This window comes from Oncorhynchus clarkii, chromosome 17, assembly GCF_045791955.1.
Source record: "Oncorhynchus clarkii lewisi isolate Uvic-CL-2024 chromosome 17, UVic_Ocla_1.0, whole genome shotgun sequence".
In the NCBI taxonomy this organism is placed as follows: Eukaryota; Metazoa; Chordata; class Actinopteri; order Salmoniformes; family Salmonidae; genus Oncorhynchus; species Oncorhynchus clarkii.
In genome coordinates, this window is record NC_092163.1 from 50262212 (window position 1) to 50284436 (window position 22225).

The 22225-nt window shown below is 44.8% G+C and overlaps 1 protein-coding gene across 2 annotated transcripts in view; it reads left to right on the forward strand.

Annotated features, from left to right (window-relative positions):
* Window positions 1-22225, forward strand: part of LOC139371041 (SLIT-ROBO Rho GTPase-activating protein 3-like) — a 117922-nt gene that overhangs the window by 63086 nt on the left and 32611 nt on the right. For both annotated transcript variants that reach the window (XM_071111078.1, XM_071111079.1), the window contains exons 4-9: window positions 2528-2590; window positions 13570-13755; window positions 17413-17541; window positions 20444-20665; window positions 20901-21002; window positions 21905-22102. In XM_071111078.1, the coding sequence (XP_070967179.1) occupies window positions 2528-2590; window positions 13570-13755; window positions 17413-17541; window positions 20444-20665; window positions 20901-21002; window positions 21905-22102 (900 nt within the window). The remainder of the gene's footprint in view (window positions 1-2527; window positions 2591-13569; window positions 13756-17412; window positions 17542-20443; window positions 20666-20900; window positions 21003-21904; window positions 22103-22225) is intronic.

Below are 22225 nucleotides of genomic sequence, written 5' to 3' on the forward strand. Positions count from 1 at the left end.
AGGTGGGGGTTTATTTGATCGCCTATGAATTCTCCGAAGGCAGCCTCTGGGCCCTTTTTCTCTGCCTCCTCTTCACGGAAATCATGGGGATCTGGGCCTGTTCCCGAGAAATCAGTATATCATTCGTGTCGGGCTCATCAGACTCGTTAAAGGAAAAAAAGGATTCTGCCAGTCCGTGGTGAGTAAGAGACGGTAGTGGCAATATTATGTACAAAATAAGTTTGAAAAATTGTCACAAACAATGCAAATAAACAAACAAAAAAACACAATCGGTTGGGGACACGTAGAAGGTCAGCCGCCTTCTCCTCTGCCATTTTACAAAGACATCCATTAACTGCATGAGTGTGTTTCACCACATCATATACGCCAGTAATGTGGTAACACTATAAATGCTGATGTTGATGGTTCAGCCGTTTTTAGAGGGTGTTGTCCCAATGCATTCAGTGCAGATCACAGGTGGCAGGTCAGAAAGAGAGGGATGTGACATTTACCCACCAAGCACCACAACTAAACAGCAGCTTTAACAGTCAGCAGCACATCATCTGTAGCTAAACATAGCCCATGTGTAATAATCACAGGAAACGGCAGCGTGAGGTGGAATATGAAACCACACATACTCCAGCCCTCTTCAGACATAGAGAGAGAGATGCCAGATGGGAAGTTCATTCACTAGTCTAGGGGTTGATTGTGTTCCACTGGCTGGTCTGGCTGGCAGTCTCTTTTTTAGAGTAATGTATGTCTCTGTCCATCCATCACATGTACAGTGCCTTTTTCCACATTTTGTTACGTTACAGCCTTATTCTGAAATGTATTAAATATTTTTTTCTACACACAATACCCCATAATGACAAATCAAAAACAGGTTTTTAGAGATTTTTGCTAATTTATTAAAAACTAAAAATGGAAATTTTACATTAAACATAAGTAGTCAGACACTTTACTCAGTACTATGTTGAAGCACCTTTGGCAGCCATTACAGCCTCGAGTCTTCTTGAGTATAGTGCTACAAGCTTGGCACACCTGCATTTAAAGAGTTTCTCCCATTCTTCTCTGCAGATCTTCTCAAGCTCTGTCAGGTTGGATGGGGAGCGTTGCTGCACAGCTATTTTCAGGTCTCTCCAGAGATGTTTGATCGGGTTCAAGTCCGGGATCTGGCTGCGTCACTCAAGGACATTGAGAGACTTGTCCCGAAGCCACTCCTGCATTGTCTTGGCTGTGTGCTTAGGGTTCTTGTCCTGTTGGAAGGTGAACCTTCGCCCTAGTCGGAGGTCCTGAGCGCTCTGGAGCCGTTTTTCTTATCAAGGATCTCTACTGTACTTTGCTCCATTCATCTTTGCCTCGATCCTGACTAGTCTCCCCGCCCCTGCCGCTGAAAAACATCCCCAGAGCATGATGCTGCTGCCACCACCATGCTTCACCGTAGGGATGGTACCAGGTTTCCTCCAAACGTAATGCTTGGCATTCAGGCCAAAGAGTTCAATCTTGGTTTCATCAGACCAGAGAACCCTGTTTATCATGGTCTGAGGGTCTTTAGGTGCCTTCTGGCAAACACCAAGTGGGCTGTCATGTACTTTTTACTGAGGAGTGGTTTTCGTATGGCCACTCTACCTTAAAGGCCCTGATTGGTGGAATACTGCAGAGATGGTTGTCCTTCTGGTAGGTTTTCCCATCTCCACAGAGGAACTCTAGAGCTCTATCAGAGTGACCATCGGGTTCTTGGTTACCTCCTTGACTAAGGCCCTTCTCAGCCAATTGCTCAGTTTAGCCGGGATGGCCAGCTCTAGGAAGAGTCTTGGTGTTTCCAAACTAATCCATTTAAGAATGACGGAAACCACTGTGTTCTTGGGGACCTTCAATGCTGCAGAAATATTTTGGGTACCCTTTCCCAGATCTGTGCCTGTCTCAGAGCTCTACGGACAATTCCTTCGACCTCATGGCTTGGATTTTGCTTTGACATGCCATGTCAACTGTAGGACCTTATATAGACAAGTGTGTACCTTTCCAAATCATGTCCAATCTATTGAATTTACCACTGGTGGGCTCCAATCAAGTTGTAGAAACATCTCAAGGATAATCAATGGAAACAGGATGCACCTGAGCTCAATTTCGAGTCTCATAGCAAAGGGTCTGAATACTTATGTAAATAAGGTATTTCTTTTTTATATATATATAATATATATATATAAATTTGCTAAAAATTCTAAAAACCTGTTTTCGATTTGTCATTAAGGGGTATTGTGTGAAGATTGCTGAGTTTTATTTTTATTTTATTTAATCCATTTAGATTATATGTAACAACATTTGGAAAAAATCAAGGGGTCTGAAAACTTTCAGAAGGCTCTGTATGTTTAAGGTGTTAGTAATCCAGACAGGGTCTCATCACCACCAACACACTGAAAAACATTGCCTGTCAGTTTGTTGTTACAGGATATTCATCACTATTTTGACTATTTGTTGATGCACTTTATCCACCTGGATTGATTGATGTGCATTGGCCCTAACTGCTTTCCAATCCATTGATTTTCAGAGCAAGGACATTGGGATTCAGATGCATGAGGAGCTGGTAAAAGTGACCAACGAACTCTACACTGTGAGTACAACAAAACCCATCTTCTTTTCCCCTGTCAGAATCGATTCCTTCTCTCCTCTTGTTGCATCCCTACATCCAGACACAGCCAGTATCAAGGCCTCTACTGAGGGCAATGTGATGAGACTAGCGTTCCTCTTTCTCTCGCTCTCTCGCTCTCTCTCTCCCTTCTCTCTTCTTTTTATCTCCCCCTCTCTCTCTTTCTCTCTCCAAACTGCAGTGTGATTCTCAGATGTAGAGGATGATATGGAGGAGGAGGTGGGTGATTGTTATGATGATGGAATGAAACGTTGCATTTCTTTCCAAGTGGGCCAGTTGCAGGCTGCAGCTCAAATCACTTCCACATTGCAATATTGTTCTGGTGCCAGTGGCTGGGCCCACAGTAACAGGAAGGCAAAACACCCCTCGCTCAACCAACGGGTCTACTGTATCTATGTGTCCGTCAGGGCTTCTCTCTATGCCTTTATTAACTCTTCTGTAAACTTTCCTTTGTGACCAGGGAGAAATCAAGGGCACACTGTGACACTGTGCTTCTGCCCCCCTGTCGCGTTGTGAAGGTCATACTGAAGGAGACACTGTGCCTATGTCTGGAGAAGCTCCAGGCAACTTCAGCTGTCCTCTTGCTCCCCCAAGAAGAGCAGACTTCGATGACTTATTCATCTGATGTCATGAGTGACAGGCTATCAAAGGACAGGGCTGGCACAGATGCCATCTCTCTCTGATTGGACCATCTGTCCACCGTGACACAGTAAAAAGGGGTTATAGAGAGTTAGAATAGAGGTTATAACTCCTTTTAAAGGTGAAGAGAAAGATCATCAACCACGATCAGGGCCAAAGGACCAAAGACAGACCTCTTTATACCATTTACCAAGTGAAGCCTTAACCAAAATATAGGACTGCATAATAATGATACAGTAAATGCTGTTTTTTTATACCAAGTCACTTAAGTATCTGTCTAAATGTGGTATGTTACATTTGACAAACTCATGTATTCTCTCCACTGAATCAAATCTCCACGTTCAATCACTGCCTCTAGTCTATGCTAACTGACCCACTCTCACCCTGCACATTTCCTAACCCCCCTGTACACATTAAAGGCAAGAATATTAGAGCTCACGGCTCCATCAGCAGCACCTCTATCTTCCCTCGAGTCTGCCAGGCTTTCCCCACCAGGTTTATGAATGAGACAGAGATTGTTTTTCCTCTTAAGCGGCTGGTGTCCTAAACCCTACCCTGTGCGGGGTACGGCCCAGGGGGCTCGCTCCAGCAGCAGTGTGCATTTCAAGGTCACAGCCAGAGGAGTCCAAATGCATCAGGATTCAGACAAGAAAACAGATCATTACTCTGCTCCTCTCCCTGCTCTTCAACAGCTAGGGCCAGCCATGGCTTGGTTAAACATGTGGGCCGCTATCAGATTGAATGGCCATGATCAGGTTTTATGATTGTTCCTCTCTTCTTCAAGCCCCATTTGACTCCTGTGGTGCCCCATTTCATTTTTGCCCCATCTCAAAAATCAAACTAATCAGAATCAGAAACCCACAGATTTGACATTTTCTCGAAATATTGATGATAATGATGATTGTGGTTTTGGCTGTCATTACATTTATTCATTGTATAAAATGGCAGTTAAAAAACATGGGAACAGTCAAAGCTTTTAGCTCATTGGTAATCAGATGACAGAGCTTATGGACTGCAAACAGCAATGCATTTTGCCAGAGGTAGAATTGCAGAAATCCCTTGTGAATCCCTTTAAAATCAAATCATATCAAATGTTATTAGTCACATACACATGGTTAGCAGATGTTATTGCGAGTGTAGCAAAATGCTTATGCGTCTAGATCCGACATTGCAGCAGTATCTAACAGGTAATATCTAACAATTCCACAACAAAACCTAATACTCATAATCTTGTAAAGGAATGGGATAAGAATATATAAGTATAAAATATATGGATGAGCAGTGACAGAGCGGCTAAGATGCAATAGATAGTAAAGAATAGATAGTGAAGGATACTGAAGTGTCTATACATATGAAATTAGTAATGCGAGATATGTAAATTCTTAAAGTGGCATTATTAAAGTAACTAGTATTCAATTTATTAAAGTGGCCAATGATATCAAGTCTGTAGGTAGGCAGTCGCCTCTCTGTGCTAGTAGAGTCTGTTTAACAGTCTGATGGCCTTGAGATAGAAGCTGTTTTTCAGTCTCTCGGTCCCAACTTTGATGCACCTGTACTGACCTCGCCTTCTGGATGGAAGCAGGGTGAACAGGTAGTGGCTCGGGTGGTTGTTGTCCTTGATGATCTTTTTTGCCTTCCTGTAACATTGGGTGTTGTAGGTGTCCTGGAGGGCAGGTTGTTTGCCCCCAGTGATGCGTTGTGCAGACCACACCACCCTCTGGAGAGCCCTGCGCTTGTGGGTGGTGCAGTTTCTGTACCAGCTGGTGATACAGCCTGACAGGATGCTCTCAATTGTGCACCTGTAAAAGTTAGTCAGGGTAAAAGTTAGTCAGTCGTGGGTGAACACGGTGTACAGGAAGGGGCTGAGAATACGCTTGTGGGGCCCCAGTGTTGAGGATCAGTGGAGTGGTGATGTTTTTTCCTACCTTCACCACCTGGGGGCGGCCCGTCAAAAAGTCCAGGACCCAGTTGCACAGTGCGGGGTCGAGCCCAAGGGTCTCAAGCTTAATGATGAGTTTGGAGGGTACTATGGTGTTGAATATTAAGCTGTAGTCAATGAACAGCATTATTACATAAGTATTCCTCTTGTCCAGATGGGATAAGGGCAGTGAACAGTGTGATGGCGATTGCGTCGTCTGTGGACCTATTTGGGCGGTAAGCAAATTGGAGTGGGTCTAGGGTGTCAGGTTGGGTGGAGGTTATTTGATCCTTGACTAGTCTCTCAAAGCACTTCACGATGAAAGAAGTGAGTGCTACGGGGCGATAGTCATACCTTAGCTTTCTTGGGAAAAGGAACAATGGTGGCCATCTTGAAGCATGTGGAGACAGCAGACTGGGATAGGGATTGATTGAATATGTCACATTCACTAACACAGGGTCTAGAGATTTAAGAGGGTTTGGCTGAAGCCATTGTTCAAACATTATTTTAAGTATCTGCTGCTGGTGCTACTGAGACAGCTATTGATTTGAGGGCATGAGGCTTGATGCCTGTGGCTTGAATTATATGTAGTGAATCTGAAATGAGAAATGAGAGCAAAAAACAGCAATTTCTTCATTGGATCACATAGTCAATTATTCACCTGGCAGCTCTGATCCATTTAAACAACATATATATTTTTGTAAACATTTTTTTGAATTAACCAGACAGTACAAGTCCTGCTGCAGTTTTCTTGGTTCATTTGTTATTTAACTCTGCCACACTAGAGGCTGATTGTTTAATGAATGCAGCAGCACGCCGCCCTGGTAGTAAGTTTGTTACAATACATTATGGAAATGATGGCGACGTTCTGCTCTCTTTCCACCCTGGGTCTGAGATGGGCAGTACAGTCTGATACAGAACGACCCAGTGCAGTGACTTACCTCAGGTCTGGTTTTTCCATCTCTCTCCAGTTTCATTCCGGGGTGCTCCTCTGACTGTCATGGTAATTGTGTTAGCCATAATGGCCATGTTTATTGTAACAGGTCTCTTGAGATAACACGTTCATATTTTTCCAATTGACAAACTATAGGAAACCAATTTGGTTTTAATACACAGGCTTATAGAACACAGAATCAAATATCAGAGTGGCATATAATTAATGTAACCTTCATTTAACTAGGAAAGTCAGTTAAGAACAAATTCTTATTTACAATGACGGCCTACCCCGGCCAAACCCGAACGACGCTGGGCCAATTGTGCGCCGCCTTATGGGACTCCCAATCACGGCCGGATGTGATGCAGCCTGGATTCGAACCAGGGACTGCAGTGATGCCTCTTGCACTGAGATCAATGCTGCAACCACGGTTTCACTTTAGGTGGAAGTCACGTCTGTCTGTATTTCCACAATTAAATATGTTAATTGTAGCTTTCATCAGTGCAGAAACAGAACAGCCTCAGGCTATTGTTTGAGTGAAGACAGTAACCACATACACACACCTCCCAGAAGGTAGACCCTGCCTCACCTCAATGTTCCTGCAAATTACATTCTGTCTTTAGCTGTTGGTCTTTTAGTTGTGCTGCTCGAAGTTGCCTGGAAACCCTGTTTTCTTTTCACGCTGTTGGAGAAATGGGTTGCCAGCCTTGGGAGATGCGCACTGCTAGCCCTAGTTTCCCCAAACACTGAAGTGACTTCTTTCTACTGTGTACTCTGTCATATACCAGAATAAACAAGAGTTTGTTTTTGCTTTGCGTTTTTTTCTTTGAAGTGTTTGCCTTTCAGATCTTTGTGAGTTTTTTTTTTTGCTCTCCTAAGACTTGTAGCGCCTTGTGCAGTAGAGCTCTGTTGATGAAAGCGTTGACTGGCTGGATGATAAAAATAAGCTGTTCTTCTGACTAAGAAACCTTACTATCATACAGTAGCAGTCAACTGGAAATAGTAGAGATTCTGTGTGTGTGTGAGTTGACATAAACCCAACCCATTAACCCTGTGATGTTCTTATTACCTTCTTTTTCCAGATTAAAGGGAGTCATACCATCCGGTCAGATGATACTATACAAAGTGAGCATTAACTACAGGAAGAGAACAAGCTAGCTTTAATGTTAGGCTCTCTGTCTGTCTAACATCGAGTTATAATACTGGATCTCGCTGCCGAGTTACACGCACAGGAAGCATTTTAAGACGCTGCACACATCTGTGCTGTACTTTACAAGGCTGCTGAATGAGCTGCTAAGACCTCCTGAGGCCAGACCACATAACAGTGGGCCTAACCCTCAGACAGACCGAGTGGGTCTAACCCTCACAGGCAGACAGACAGACAGACGGACGGACGGACGGACGGACGGAAGGACGGAAGAACAGAACAGAACAGAACAGAACAGAACAGTGAGAGGGCTGCTTTGCATGCTTGACACCTTATAGATGATGCTGCAGCGGATAGTAGCCATCTTACAGGCTCCTGACCAAGTCTGCTATGTTGTGATTTTTTTATGCTATAATTTCCTTTGACTGGAAACAGCTTCTGGACATCAGAACAGCCATTACTAACCTTGATTTGGATGAAAATATCTACTTCAACGAGTCAGCAGCTCTGGACGTTCTACTTACTCCGGACCAGGCCCTAATCCCCGGGACTCGAAAAAGGAGGCGGTGGAGAAAGAGAAGCAGGCGAGTCATCATCCTGACGAGATTCTATTGGCGAACATGCAGTCACTGGAGAACAAACTGGATGAGCTCTGTGCGAGACTATCCTATTAACGGGACCTGGAACACTGTAATATTCAATGTTTCTCAGAGTCGTGGCTGAACGAGAACATAGATAATATACATCTCGCTGGTTTTTCTATGTATAATCAAGACTGGATGGCAGACTCGGGTAAGATGAAGGGGGGAGGGGTGTATCTCTTTGTTAACAAAAGCTGGTGCGCGACCTCTAATGTTAAGGAAGTCTCAAGTTACCTTATGATAAGCTGCATACCATACTATTTACCAATAGTTTTCATCTATATTTTTTTGTAGCTGTCTATTTACCATCATAACTCGATGAAGGCATCTAGACCGCACTCAATTAGTTGTATAGGGCCATAAACAAACAAGAAAATGCACAGCCAGAGGCATGGTTTCTCGTCGCCGGTGTCTTTATTGCAGGGAACCTGAAATCTGTTTTACCTAATTTTTACCAGCATGTCACCTGTGCAACTAGAGGCGACACAACTTTAAATCACATGTACAAGGCCCCTTCTCTCCCTCCTTTTGACAAATCAGACCATAACTCTATCCTTCTGCTTTCTGCTTACAAGCAAAAACTCAAACAGGAAGTACCAGTACTGCACTCAATATGGAAGAGGTTCGATATAGCGGATACTAAGCTACAGGACTGTTTAGCTAGCACAGACTGGAATATGTTCCGGGATTCATATGATAACATTGAGGAGTGTACCACATCAGTCACCAGCTTCATTAATAATTGCATCGATGATGTTGTCCCCACAGTGACCGTACGTACATACCCAAACCAGAAGCCATAAACTACAGGCAACATCTGCCGTGATCTAAAGGCTAGAGCTTCTGATTTCAAGGAGTGGGACAATAATCCGAAAGCTTATAATAAATCCCTCTATGAACTCCAACTAGCAATCAAACAGACAAAGCGTCAATAAAGGACAAAGATCGAATCCTACTATGTCGGTTCTGACACTTGACGGATGTGGCAGGGCTTGCTAACTATCATGGATTAAAAAAGTTAAACCCAGCCGCGAGCTGCCCAGGAACGCGAGCCCACCAGATCAGCTAAATGCCTTCTGTGCTCGCTTCGAGGCAAGCAACACTGAACCATGCATGAGAACACCAGCTGTTCCTGACGTGTGATTTTGCTCTTCATAGCCAATGTGAGAAATACATTTAAACAGGTTAACATTCACAAGGCCGCGAGGCCAGACGGAATACCATGATGTGTACTCAGAGCATGTGCTGACCAGCTGGCAAGTGTTTTCACTGACATTTTCAACCTATCCCTGAACCGGTCTGTAATACCAACATGTTTCAAGCAGACCACCATAGTCCCCGTGCCCAAGAATGCCAAGGTAACCTGCCTAAATGACTATCGCCCCCTAGCACTCGCATCTGTAGCCATGAAATGCTTTTAAAGGCTGGTCATGACTCACATCAACACCATCATCCCAGACACCCTGGACCCACTCCGATTCGCATACCGCCCCAACAGATCCACAGATGATACCCACCTGGACAAAGGAATACCTATATAAGAATGCTGTTTACTGACTACAGCTCAGCTTTCAACACCATAGTTCAAGCTCATCACCCTGGGACCAAACACCTCCCTCTAAAATTGGATCCTGGACTTGCTGACAGGCCACCTCCAGACAGTGAGGGTAGGCAACAACACATCCGCCACGATCAACAGGTCAAGAGCTTCAAGTTCCTCGGTGTCCCCATCACTAAGGAATTAACATGGTCCACACACACCCACACAGGACTGTCTGGGAGTGGTCTGAGAGCGGGACCTATTAGTTTAGCCTAATGGGAGGGATATGTAACCTGAAAACTAGCTCTTATTGGCAGAGGTTTGAAACTCTTTTTGTTATTGGTCAATTAACTTATACCGCCTGGTGATCAAATCAAATCAAATTTTATTTGTCACATACACATGGTTAGCAGATGTTAATACGAGTGTAGCGAAATGCTTGTGCTTCTAGTGCCGACAATGCAGCAATAACCAACGAGTAATCTAACCTAACAATTACCTTATACACACAAGTGTAAAGGGATAAAGAATATGTACATAAAGATATATGAATGAGTGATGGTACAGAACGACATAGGCAAGATGCAGTAGATGGTATTGAGTACAGTATATACATATGAGATGAGCAATGTAGGGTATGTAAACATAAAAGTGGCATAGTTTAAAGTGGCTAGTGATACATGTATTACATAAAGATGGCAAGATGCAGTAGATGATATAGAGTACAGTATATACATATACATATGAGATGAGTAATGTAGGGTATGTAAACATTATATTAAGTGGCATTGTTTAAAGTGGCTAGTGATATGATACATTTTTTCCATCAATTTCGATCAATTTCCATTATTAAAGTGGCTGGAGTCTGTGGCTGGGGTCTGATGGCCTTGAGATAGATTGCTGTTTTTCAGTCTCTCGGTCCCTGCTTTGATGCACCTGTATTGACCTCGCCTTCTGGATGATAGCGGGGTGAACAGGCAGTGGCTCGGGTGGTTGTTGTCCTTGATGATCTGTATGGCCTTCCTGTGACATCGGGTGGTGTAGGTGTCCTGGAGGGCAGGTAGTTTGCCCCCGGTGATGCGTTGTGCAGACCTCACTACCCTCTGGAGAGCCTTACGGTTGTGGGCGGAGCAGTTGCCGTACCAGGCGGTGATACAGCTGCTGCGCCTTCTTCACAACGCTGTCTGTGTGGGTGGACAAATTCAGTTTGTCCGTGATGTGTACGCCGAGGAACTTAAAACTTACTACCCTCTCCACTACTGTCCCGTCGATGTGGATAGGGGGCTGCTCCCTCTGCTGTTTCCAGAAGTACACAATCATCTTCTTTGTTTTGTTGACGTTGAGTGTGAGGTTATTTTCCTGACACCACACTCCGAGGGCCCTCACCTCCTCCCTGTAGGCCGTCTCGTCGTTGTTAGTAATCAAGCCTACCACTGTAGTGTCGTCCGCAAACTTGATGATTGAGTTGGAGGCGTGCATGGCCACACAGCCGTGGGTGAACAGGGAGTACAGGAGAGGGCTCAGAACGCACCCTTGTGGGGCCCCAGTGTTGAGGATCAGCGGGGTGGAGATGTTGTTACCTACCCTCACCACCTGGGGGCGGCCCGTCAGGAAGTCCAGTACCCAGTTGCACAGGGCAGGGTCGAGACCCAGGGTCTCGAGCTTGATGACAAGTTTGGAGGGTACTATGGTGTTAAATGCTAAACTGTAGTCGATGAACAGCATTCTCACATAAGTATTCCTCTTGTCCAGATGGGTTAGGGCAGTGTGCAGTGTGGTTGCGATTGCGTCGTCTGTGGACCTATTGGGGCGGTAAGCAAATTGGAGTGGGTCTAGGGTGTCAGGTCGGGTGGAGGTGATATGGTCCTTGACTAGTCTCTCAAAGCACTTCATGATGACGGAAGTGAGTGCTACGGGGCCGATAGTCGTTTAGCTCAGTTACCTTAGCTTTCTTGGGAACAGGAACAATGGTGGCCCTCTTGAAGCATGTGGGAACAGCAGACTGGGATAAGGATTGATTGAATATGTCCGTAAACACACCAGCCAGCTGGTCTGCGCATGCGCTGAGGACGCGGCTGGGGATGCCATGTGGGCCTGCAGCATTGCGAGGGTTAACACGTTTAAATGTTTTACTCACGTCGGTTGCAGTGAAGGAGAGCCCGCAGGTTTTGGTAGCGGGCCGTGTCAGTGGCACTGTATTGTCCTCAAAGCGAGCAAAGAAGTTATTTAGTCTGCCTGGGAGCAAGACATCCTGGTCCTCGACGGGGCTGGTTTTCTTTTTGTAATCCGTGATTGACTGTAGACCCTGCCACATACCTCTTGTGTCTGAGCCGTTGAATTGCAACTCTACTTTGTCTCTATACTGACGCTTAGCTTGTTTGATTGCCTTGCGGAGGGAATAGCTACACTGTTTGTATTCGGTCATGTTTCCTGTCACGTTGCCCTGGTTAAAAGCAGTGGTTCGCGCTTTCAGTTTCGCGCAAATGCTGCCGTCAATCCACGGTTTCTGGTTTGGGAATGTTTTAATCGTTGCTGTGTGTATAACATCGCCGATGCACTTTCTAATGAAGTCGCTCTCCGAATCAGCGTATTCGTCAATGTTGTTGTTTGACGCAATGCGGAACATATCCCAATCCACGTGATCGAAGCAGTCTTGAAGCGTTGAATCAGATTGGTCGGACCAGCGTTGAACAGACCTGAGCGCGGAAGCTTCTTGTTTTAGTTTCTGTCTGTAGGCTGGAAGCAACAAAATGGAGTCGTGGTCAGCTTTTCCGAAAGGGGGGCCTTATATGCGTCGCGGAAGTTAGAGTCACAATGATCCAGGGTTTTACCAGCCCTGGTTGCGCAATCGATATGCTGATAGAATTTAGGGAGTCTTGTTTTCAGATTAGCCTTGTTAAAATTCCCAGCTACAATTAATGCAGCCTCAGGATATGTGGTTTCCAGTTTACATAGAGTCAAATATGGTGGTGATGTCGCCAGGCTGGCCAAAACTCCACCTATGCTAAACTAGCTGAAACTTCAGGCAGTCTTTTCTAACAGCTCTTACACTAAAATTGTATTATCATAATTTTCACAATTTCACAGTATTAATCCATCCTGTATTATTCTGAAACATGTAAAATCATGTTTTTAAGTGCACTGCCCTTTTAACAAACATACTTAAGATGCGTCTAAGTATTCAATTAGACAAGTTGTATTGCCAGTGTTTTTGGTGGAAGGGCTATACTGTACATCCTATCCATTACAGTTATTTATTTTGATTTGTGACAGAGGGAATATTGAGTGTCTGACTGCAGAGAGATCACAGTAGGGAGGGGAAAGGCAGAGAGCACAATGGTGTCATTATGCCACACAAATGGCATGGAATGAACAACCATTAGGTGATGAACAGTTTATCCTGATTTACAAACCCAGATCCAGGAGGAGAAGGGGGGTGGAGAGGGGGTGTGGATGTGTCAAGTCTGGCCCAGATGAGATGAGCTATAGTACCACACACAGCCCTGGGCCCCCTGATTCAATCAGCCCACCATTGAAAACATCAACTGACTCTGTGTGTGTGTGTGTGTGTGTGCGTGTGCGTGTGCGTGCGCGTGCTCACTGAGCTTAGGCCAACAAAGGAGCAAATAACAGTTTCCATATGTGTAAAAGTTGAAGAGCGTATATCATGCAGTTTCTCATCAAGTCGTTGGATCTCTGGATGCAGACTGGTCTGTGGATGTGAGATAAAGGAGCTGTGATGTCCTGTGCTTTGCCTGGCCCTGTTATGCATATTCATGGCCAGCTGTGGTCCTGATAAGAATACTGATGTGATCCTGTTCCCTGTCTTTGTCACTGGCTGAGCACCTGCCACCATGGATGAAACACAAGCCCCTCATGCAGTATTTTATGACACAGACCCATTCTCACTGCAAGTCATTATTTCAAAGGGAAAGGGTTCAAAAGACGTAATATGTTTTTTGTTAGTTAGGGCACAGATTGTAATAAAACTTTTCAAACTAGCTGTCACCTCAGATCACCCATTTGCTTGCTCTGTCTGCTGCTGTGAAGTCTTATATGAAGCCTATGTCCAGTTATTGTTGCAACTTCCTCATCCTTCCTCTGTGCTGATCCTGCTCTTCCAGGTGATGAAGACCTACCACATGTACCACACGGAGAGTATCAGTGCTGAGAGCAAGCTGAAGGATGCTGAGAAGCAGGAGGAGAAGCAGTTCAGTAAGTCTGGAGACCTCAATGTCAACCTGCTGCGCCACGAGGACCGGCCCCAGAGACGCAGCTCCGTCAGGAAGATCGAGAAGATGAAAGAGAAGGTGAGGCTGACACCAAGGCTTGTAGAGCTGTCCCCGACAACAACAAAAAAGAAAGTTGTCTGTTCTTTCAACCAATCGATCGTTTTTTTTATTTTTATTTATAGACACACCCTATGTTTGTATAAAATCAACTATATGTAGGCTACTGAGCTTGTCTGATGCTTTAAGCACTGCGATTAAAAATGAAGACACACAAAGGGAGCCAGAGATCAATATACTGTAGCCTAACCAGAAGAGAAAAAAAACTGCTCTCGACCCTCCTTCTCCTGCTGCCCGCTGCCGCTGGCATTTGCATATTCTGCAAAGCTCCTGAAGTTGCCGGTAATAGGTTAAACCAGCGGTCGGAAACCTTTTCCATTTGGAGTGCCAAGTTATCCTAACATTTCTACTGATCTGCATGCCAGTTATGATTTTCATATGCACATTTTCGTGGAAGAGTTTCATTTAATTTATAATAAGGTCTTCATATCTCAAATCAAATTGTATTGGTCACATACACATATTTAGCAGATGCTATTGCGGGTGTAGCGAAATACTTGTGTTCCTAGCTCCAACAGTGCAGTACAAAGTATCTTAACAATTCACAACAATACACACAAAATCAATGTTGTGGTTAATCAAACCTCTTATCTAAATGAAAAAGATACAAATCTAAAAGTAACTTCTGTTGCCATCGCCAATATGTACTAATAGCCTATATAAAAGCCAACAAATAATAATATTACAGCCCTCAGGTAGAAAATATCCTGATTAAAAATAAATATCCTATAAATCACATTGGCTACGCATGACCTGTCTGCAAGGAACTTAAAACGTTGCATCAACTATTAACTTGATCAGCCCAAAGCTCATGCTAGCAAACTTGCAACATTCTATAAAATATTCTGGGCCCTCAGAGCTTCCAGAGTCAGTGAGCTCCGGACAGACAGATACAGCTGTAGGCTAAGGGATAAGAAGTAATCAGGTAGGCCTATTTTATGAAGTTTCCACCGACCGGATGTTTTCCCCTCCCTTTCATGCTGAGTGGTTATCAAAAGCTGGAAAGACTTTTCAAAATATTCAGGAAATATATAGGAAATATTGTCATTCTCAATGGATGTAACAACAGACTTAGTTTATGTACAGTTTGAGGCGAAGAAATAATTACTTTGATGGTGAGTTAAGACAATCAGAAATAGTATCAGATTCCCAAATGGGCACATTTATAGGTATATATATTTAACCAGGCAAGTCAGTTAAGAACACATTCTTATTGTTGTGAACTGTTCAGGTTCTTGAACTGCCTGTTGAGGGGCAACTTGAGGGTTTGAACTTGCAACCTTCCGGTTACTAGTCCAACGCTCTAACCACTAGGCTACCCTGCCGCCCGGGTATTTGTGCGCAGGCCAAGTAACCTAGGTCTAGTTCTATGCGTAATCAAGTGTGTGTTCTTACTCTAGATTGACAGGAGTGCTCCAAACAAGTAAATGGAAGACGTAAATGGAAATAAAATTGACCAAAACCTTTTTCTCACAAGTGTAGCCTAGATTATGCGCTCTGCAAATAACGTGTCCACTCCTACAATGACAACAGTAAGACTGCAATACTAATACTGTATATTGAATGCATTAACATAAATTACTGTAACCAAACAAATGTAGATTAGAAATGATGGGAATTAACAGTAAATGTACTTCTGGTGATACTGATGTGCCGTCCCTGCAGCCTCCGCAATGGATTAGTCCACTCAAACAGGCGTGAATCAGACAGGTGTCTCGTGTGCCATAATTGTTGTTATATATATTTGCCACTGCTCGACTAAACAATCGACCAGTCGACTAAATGGGGTCAGGCTTGATGACCATAGTGTCTCCAACAGCTAGTGCTGTTGGCTGGGACTGCTGGTAATACTGTACATTGTCAGTCAGTCACTTCTGTAAAGTGATATTTTGTTCGGCAGGTAGAATCATTTTAGCTGGCTAAGGCCAGAGGGACCCTCTCAGTATTGTGTGAATGAAGAGGATAGTAAGGCTGTGTGAGAGTGGGTGCAGGTCCATTGTGTAAGCCCACGAGAGAGGGAGAGAGCGAGAGAGAAAATTGCCGTAGCATGGGTCTACACACACAGACAAATGGTGACTTCCAGGTCAGTGACCCAACTGCACAGTCTCTCTAGCTCATCCATGCCCATGACTCTAATTCATGTTAATTCTGCTTATTACCACACACTCTACTGCACTGTACTTAAGACACTGTACTTCAAACATGCATATTTCATTCTGGATTCTCAGGGGGAATTTCTTCATTAAAATGCGTCCATTATCAGTGCAGCTCAGGGAATCAAATGGCTGACAGCTTTCCTCCCTCCTCAGGCTGCCGTCTCCAGAGATGCTGGCAGGGGAACTGTACCATCCCCACGGACTATTTATAACTTGCTGTAGTTATGAACGTACTTTCTCTCTGCGTTGTGACCTGATTTTGCCGGCTACAATAGCATTGTCGTTCAGAATCCTAGCTACCTGCAAACAGAGTTGAAGAGGGAGAGGAGACAATCAAGCCATAATCCCCATTTCCCCGATGCACTGTTTTAATTTGCATGATAATGGACATGTGACATTGGTGTTGGTGGACCATGTCTATTTGAAGTGCAAAGTGCATGTATTTGAAGGACATGCTATCCAATAGTCCCCAGGCTGCTGGAAGAGGTTATAAGGAGCGCTTTCAAACACAGACACGCAGACACACGTCAATGTGTTGTTGTTTAATTGGCTCTCTTTAATCCTGCTTTGTGAGCCAAGTCTCAATGATTCTGTGTCACTGTGTTCCATTTGAGTCAATTGTTTTTGTCAATACCATTATGTATTGTCTGGTAACGTCCATTATCGATGCTATGTGAACAACAGATGACTACATATTCTTTTTGATGAAAAATGTCCTGTTTCCCAGCTGGATGCCACGAGCAGATGCAGCATGCCCAGTTAACCATAGCAACAAAGACTGTGCACCATTTAAAGCTACAGTACCAGTCAAAAGTGTGGACTCATCTACTGATTCCAGGGTTTTTCTTTATTTTTTTACTATTTTCTACATTGTAGAATAATAGTGAATACATCAAAACTATGAAATAACACATATAGCATCATGTAGTAAACAAAAAAAGTGTTTAACAAATCAAAATATAATTTTATATTTGAGATTCTTCAAAGTAGCCACCCTTTGCCTTGATGTACAATTAGAGCACACTAGCACAAACTAGTGAATGTTTGTTTGAGTCTGTTTTGGTTAGCAAGCACACTGCACCAAAACAGTATTTTATATGGCTGTTTCATTGTTCACATCTGGGCTGTACATTTTGTTGTGCTGAATTGAATTGTGACTCTGAATGGCCTGTGAATGGCCAGCCTGGGTGGAACAGTTATGATGCTGTTATTATCTACAGGAAGCTTGTCAAGAGCCTCTCTTATAGTGGATCCCTCTGACCTTTTTCCTGCCGACACTAAGCCAGGCCATCAGGCTGCACAGAAATTCTCAGATGTTATTGTGCAAATACCATTTAGCAAACTCAACGTTGCTTAATTTCATTAACTCCCTCCCCCCCCCCTCTGTTTCTGTTTTCTCTCTTTCCCTCTCACTCTCTTTCTCTTTCAATCTCTCTCTCTCTTTCTTCTCTCTGTCCCCCAGAGACAAGCCAAGTACTCAGAGAACAAGCTGAAGTGCACTAAAGCCCGCAATGACTATTTGTTGAACCTGGCAGCAACGAATGCCGTTGTGGCGAAATACTACATTCACGATGTCTCTGATATGATTGATGTAAGTATGCGATAGGCACACAGGTTTCATTGTATCTCTCAGCTGGGATTGTCTAACGTTGGTCTAACGTTGGTCTAACGTTGGTTGCTACACTAGATATTCTCACCATCTGTTTTAGTGTTCGCAGCCCATTTGCTGTATTGCTACAAGCTGCTCTGTTGGTTTGACTGAAAGTGTTTACCTCCATTTTGTGTCTCTTAATCTCGAACAAAACAGTTTGATTCTGAGCCAGTCGGTAGTACTGTTGTTAAGTGTCTAACTGAATGGCTTTGCCAGATGTACATTACGATCCTACTGTATGTTACCACCCAACAGGCATTGTTAGGATTCTTCTGGAATATAAATGATGACATCCTGTCATGGGAATGGATCAGTGTTGACAGTCAGAATGCCTTCCTGCTGGTCTTCTCTTCCCCCTGTTCTCCTCTCCTGCCTCTGTCATGCCCTCATCTCTCTGGGAGTGCTGTGAGGGCTGAGGCTCCTTAAGGGAGCTGTGCTGGGAGATGCGGAGCGTGTGTGTCTGCCTGTCACTGTCACACACCCCACTCTCCCAGGGAGCCAGGCAAAACATACTGATGGTGAAACATGACCCTTGGTGACACAGACACATGCACACCCTCACACGCGTACAGAAACTCCTCTGCTTTCTACTTCTACAGGGCAGAGGTGGATAGGAACCACAGCCACAGGAAAACTGGATTGACAGGATTGAGAAGGGAGAATCTCATCAGAATCGATTTAAAACAAAAAAAAAGTTTCCTCTCTTACCTCAAATCTGCAGTAACTCCAGGGTTTCCACCCTCTTCTGTTGGTCCGTATCTAATAAATAATGTGTTCCGTTTAACAGTATGCCACTTCCCCTTCAAAGTATCAATTGGATTAGAGAAATAGAGTTACATGACAGAAAAGACCATACCTAGGTGAACCACCATCATAATTCAAAATGCAAAGCCAACACACCCCAGCAGCAAGCCTGTCTGGGAAGTCTGTGATTACAGTTGGTGAACGAGTTTGCTTTGTAGACCACTAATGGCTAGAGGAATGAAACCCTAGCCAGGGTCTGGGTGCAGGCTCTGTGCATACAGGCAGCAGTGTGGCCAGTGTGGTTGGCAGGGATCATTCATCCCCAGGTTACCTGGTGGTTCTTGCAGGGATCATTCATCCCCAGGTTACCTGGTGGTTCTTGCAGGGATCATTCATCCCCAGGTTACCTGGTGGTTCTTGCAGGGATCATTCATCCCCAGGTTACCTGGTGGTTCTTGCAGGGATCATTCATCCCCAGGTTACCTGGTGGTTCTTGCAGGGATCATTCAGCCCCAGGTTACCTGGTGGTTTTGGTGACTCTGCCAGATGTGCCCCCTAGCCTCTCCCTCCCTGTCTTGTGTGTGTGTGTGTGTGTGTGTGTGTGTGTGTGTGTGTGTGTGTGTGTGTGTGTGTGTGTGTGTGTGTGTGTGTGTGTGTGTGTGTGTGTGTGTGTGTGTGTGTGTGTGTGTGTGTGTGTGTGTGTGTGTGTGTGTGTGTGTGTGTGTGTGTGTGTGTGTGTGTGTGTAGGGTGCTGTGGTATTGGCCTAGGCATGCCTGGCCAGCTCTAAAACTCTCCACTGGTTGGAGAGTTGGATACAGAGATCCTGCATATTTACAGAATGCATATGATGTGATTGTACTTAGAGGCTTGAGGCTGGCTAGACTTTAAACAGTTCTAAACATCAACTGTGTGAAGTGTGAAGGAGCTGGCCTGGAGCTCTAGGTTACACAGGGTTCCTCCAGACAGAGACCTCTGATTGGTGGCTGTGTCTCTATGCTGGGTCACTTTGTTGGAGCTGCTTCCTGTGTCTGGCAAGTGAACGGGGACATGTCATCGCAAATCCTGCCGTCCTGCAGGGAAAGGGATTGTGAGCATGACTCGCTGTGCTGGGTCGTGCCGCCACATGCTGGACAGAGGATAAGGGCCTGTTTGTCATGCCACACAGAAACAGTCACTAGCAGCAAGACATCAAAACATGCATCCACACTGCAAGAAGTCAGTCCTGTCTATTAGAATCAATGGAAATAGATTGCAGATGTCTTTTGCATGCAAATAAACAATGTCATCAGTTTTACAGTACCATTATTCTGCCTGTCAGCACTCCTGCTACAGTATACTTATGATAGAAGGGCCCTGGTGAAATCAAGGCATGAATCTCATTACAGCCTGTCAGTGTGTTTGTTATGGGATGTGGCTGTTGAAGTAAAACTCTGTACCTCTGTGCTGCCGTATCCTTCCTGATTGTACACTGACCCTGTTATAAAATAACCGCTGCTATGGGGATTTATCCTTGGAGCCGAGTGCAACTTCCGGTGCGTCTATTAAAGAGCGTTTAGAGAATCACAGAGCAGTCTGACTCTGGCCCCTCCAGCCTCGAGGCAACCCACTCACCGCTCTGCTCTGCTTGGCTGCAGTAATTAGGTTAGTTTATGCAGCTCCATGGTTGAGCTAATTATCCTAGGTGTCCTACTGTGCTTGCTCTTCTAATTCGGTGTATTCTATTATTCTATTTAGGCCTGTTAACCGATAGCAGTGTCTGATTTGGAATTGAGTTCATGTTGAAGGTCAGGTTAGTAACGCGCTTGTAGGAAATGAGAGGAATCATGTAACTGAATCATGTAACTGAATCGTGTGATTGCTAAAGGCTGAGTTTATCCCATTGACTTGTGTATAATGGATTCAGACTGCTATGTCAGGTTGTTCATAATTAGGTCCAGGAGGTTCTTAGTCACATGACCTGAGCCACAAAACTCTGGACCCTTGGTGTAGACTTACAGTCAGGTCATGTGGTCAAGAAAAAGGCCTATATTATATTCTACTCCTATATTAGTTATTGTATTATACTATACTATAATGAGTGTTTTTCCTGTATCTCAGTGCTGTGACCTGGGCTACCACGCCAGCCTTGCGCGTACCTTCAGGACCTACCTGTCAGCTGAGTACAACCTGGAGACAAGTCGCCACGAGGGCCTGGACATCATGGAGAACGCCGTGGACAACCTGGACTCCCGCAGCGACAAGCACAAGATCATGGACATGCACAACCAGGTGTTCTGCCCTCCCATGTGCTTCGAGTACCTGCCCCACATGGGGGACGAGGTGAGAGGGGTCAAATTACTGATTTGGTACATTTATAGATTCATACGATATTGATTGTCATTATTGAAACTGATTCTGAGTTGCAATTACAGCCAGTAGATTTAGTCAACCATGGAAAGCACGTTCAAGCCAGCAGAAACAACGTTTCTAAGCATGCTTTTTCCAATTCTGTAAGGTACACTTAATGAAAATCCAAGTGCTCAGCCCATACCTCTGTCTACGTGTGCCCCCTCAGGTGTGCCAGGTGAGTGCCCAGCAGCCTGTTCAGACTGAGCTCCTGATGCGCTACCACCAGCTGCAGTCCCGTCTGGCCACGCTCAAGATCGAGAACGAAGAGGTGAGGGCTCACGGTAGCGTCCATCCCCCCCAGTGTGTCTCCTGCATCACCCCGCTGAGATCGTCCTGTCGCCAATGTTTCCCAAGTCTCTGAAATGCCAGAACTCAGGTCTATAGATACAATCAACTCCCATTGCTATTTCAATGTAATGGCCCACACACACTTCCTGGGAGCTGAGAATGTATCTTTAGCTTGTGATTGTGAGCTTGTATGATAACCGTAATGGATGCATGTTCCATGTAGATACAGTACATCCCTAATGATATCGTGTTGTGCGTGGTGAGGAGTGGTCCTTCTCAGTGGGAGCAGCAGGCAGCACACACACACGCAGCTCTCTCTCCCTCTGAGTGGATGCAGGTGCTAATGGAGATGCTAATGACCCTGGCTGGCTAGCTACAACCTGCCCTGATGGCTACGCCTCGGCTCCGTCTCATATCGCCCTGGTTCTCATCATGTCTCATAACGTTTCATATAACTTCCGGGTAATGGACGAGTCGTGCCACTCTGGGAATGAGCCTGATCAATCACAGTGTTGTATAGAAAGAGCCCGCAGACCTTTTACATACAGCTGGGCCAGATGCTCTTCATATTCTGCTGTTATTGTGATGAATGGCTGACTGGCAGGTCGTCTGGTACGCTGCCTAGGAATGAACCGTGTACCTGCCTTAGGAGGTGAAGGCTGTTTGGTGTCAAACAGCTACAATCAAAGGTTATTCGTTGTTATTCGGGGTCGATTTGTCTTTGAAATGGGATATGCCAGTGATCACTCACATTTGACCTTGCAAGTGGCATAGGATGCTTTTACTTTTATGTTCAAAAAGACCGGAATCAGATGACTTGAGGAGGAAATCCTGGTTCTTTTTGTTGTGGTTTGAGTTGCTGAATCTTTGCCTTTGCTGTAGGTGAGGAAGACTCTGGACGCCACCATGCAGATGCTCCAGGACATGCTGACTGTGGAGGACTTTGATGTGTCTGATGCCTTCCAGCATAGCCGCTCCACTGAGTCCATCAAATCGGTGGCCTCCGAGACCTACATGAGCAAACTGAACGTGGCCAAGAGACGGGCCAACCAGCAGGAGACAGAGGTCTTCTACTTCACTGTGAGTACCTGCCTGTTATGCATAGCTGTCATACCTGCCTGTTATACATAGCTGTCATACCTGCCTGTTATACATAGCTGTCATACCTGCCTGTTATGGATAGCTGTCATACCTGCCTGTTAT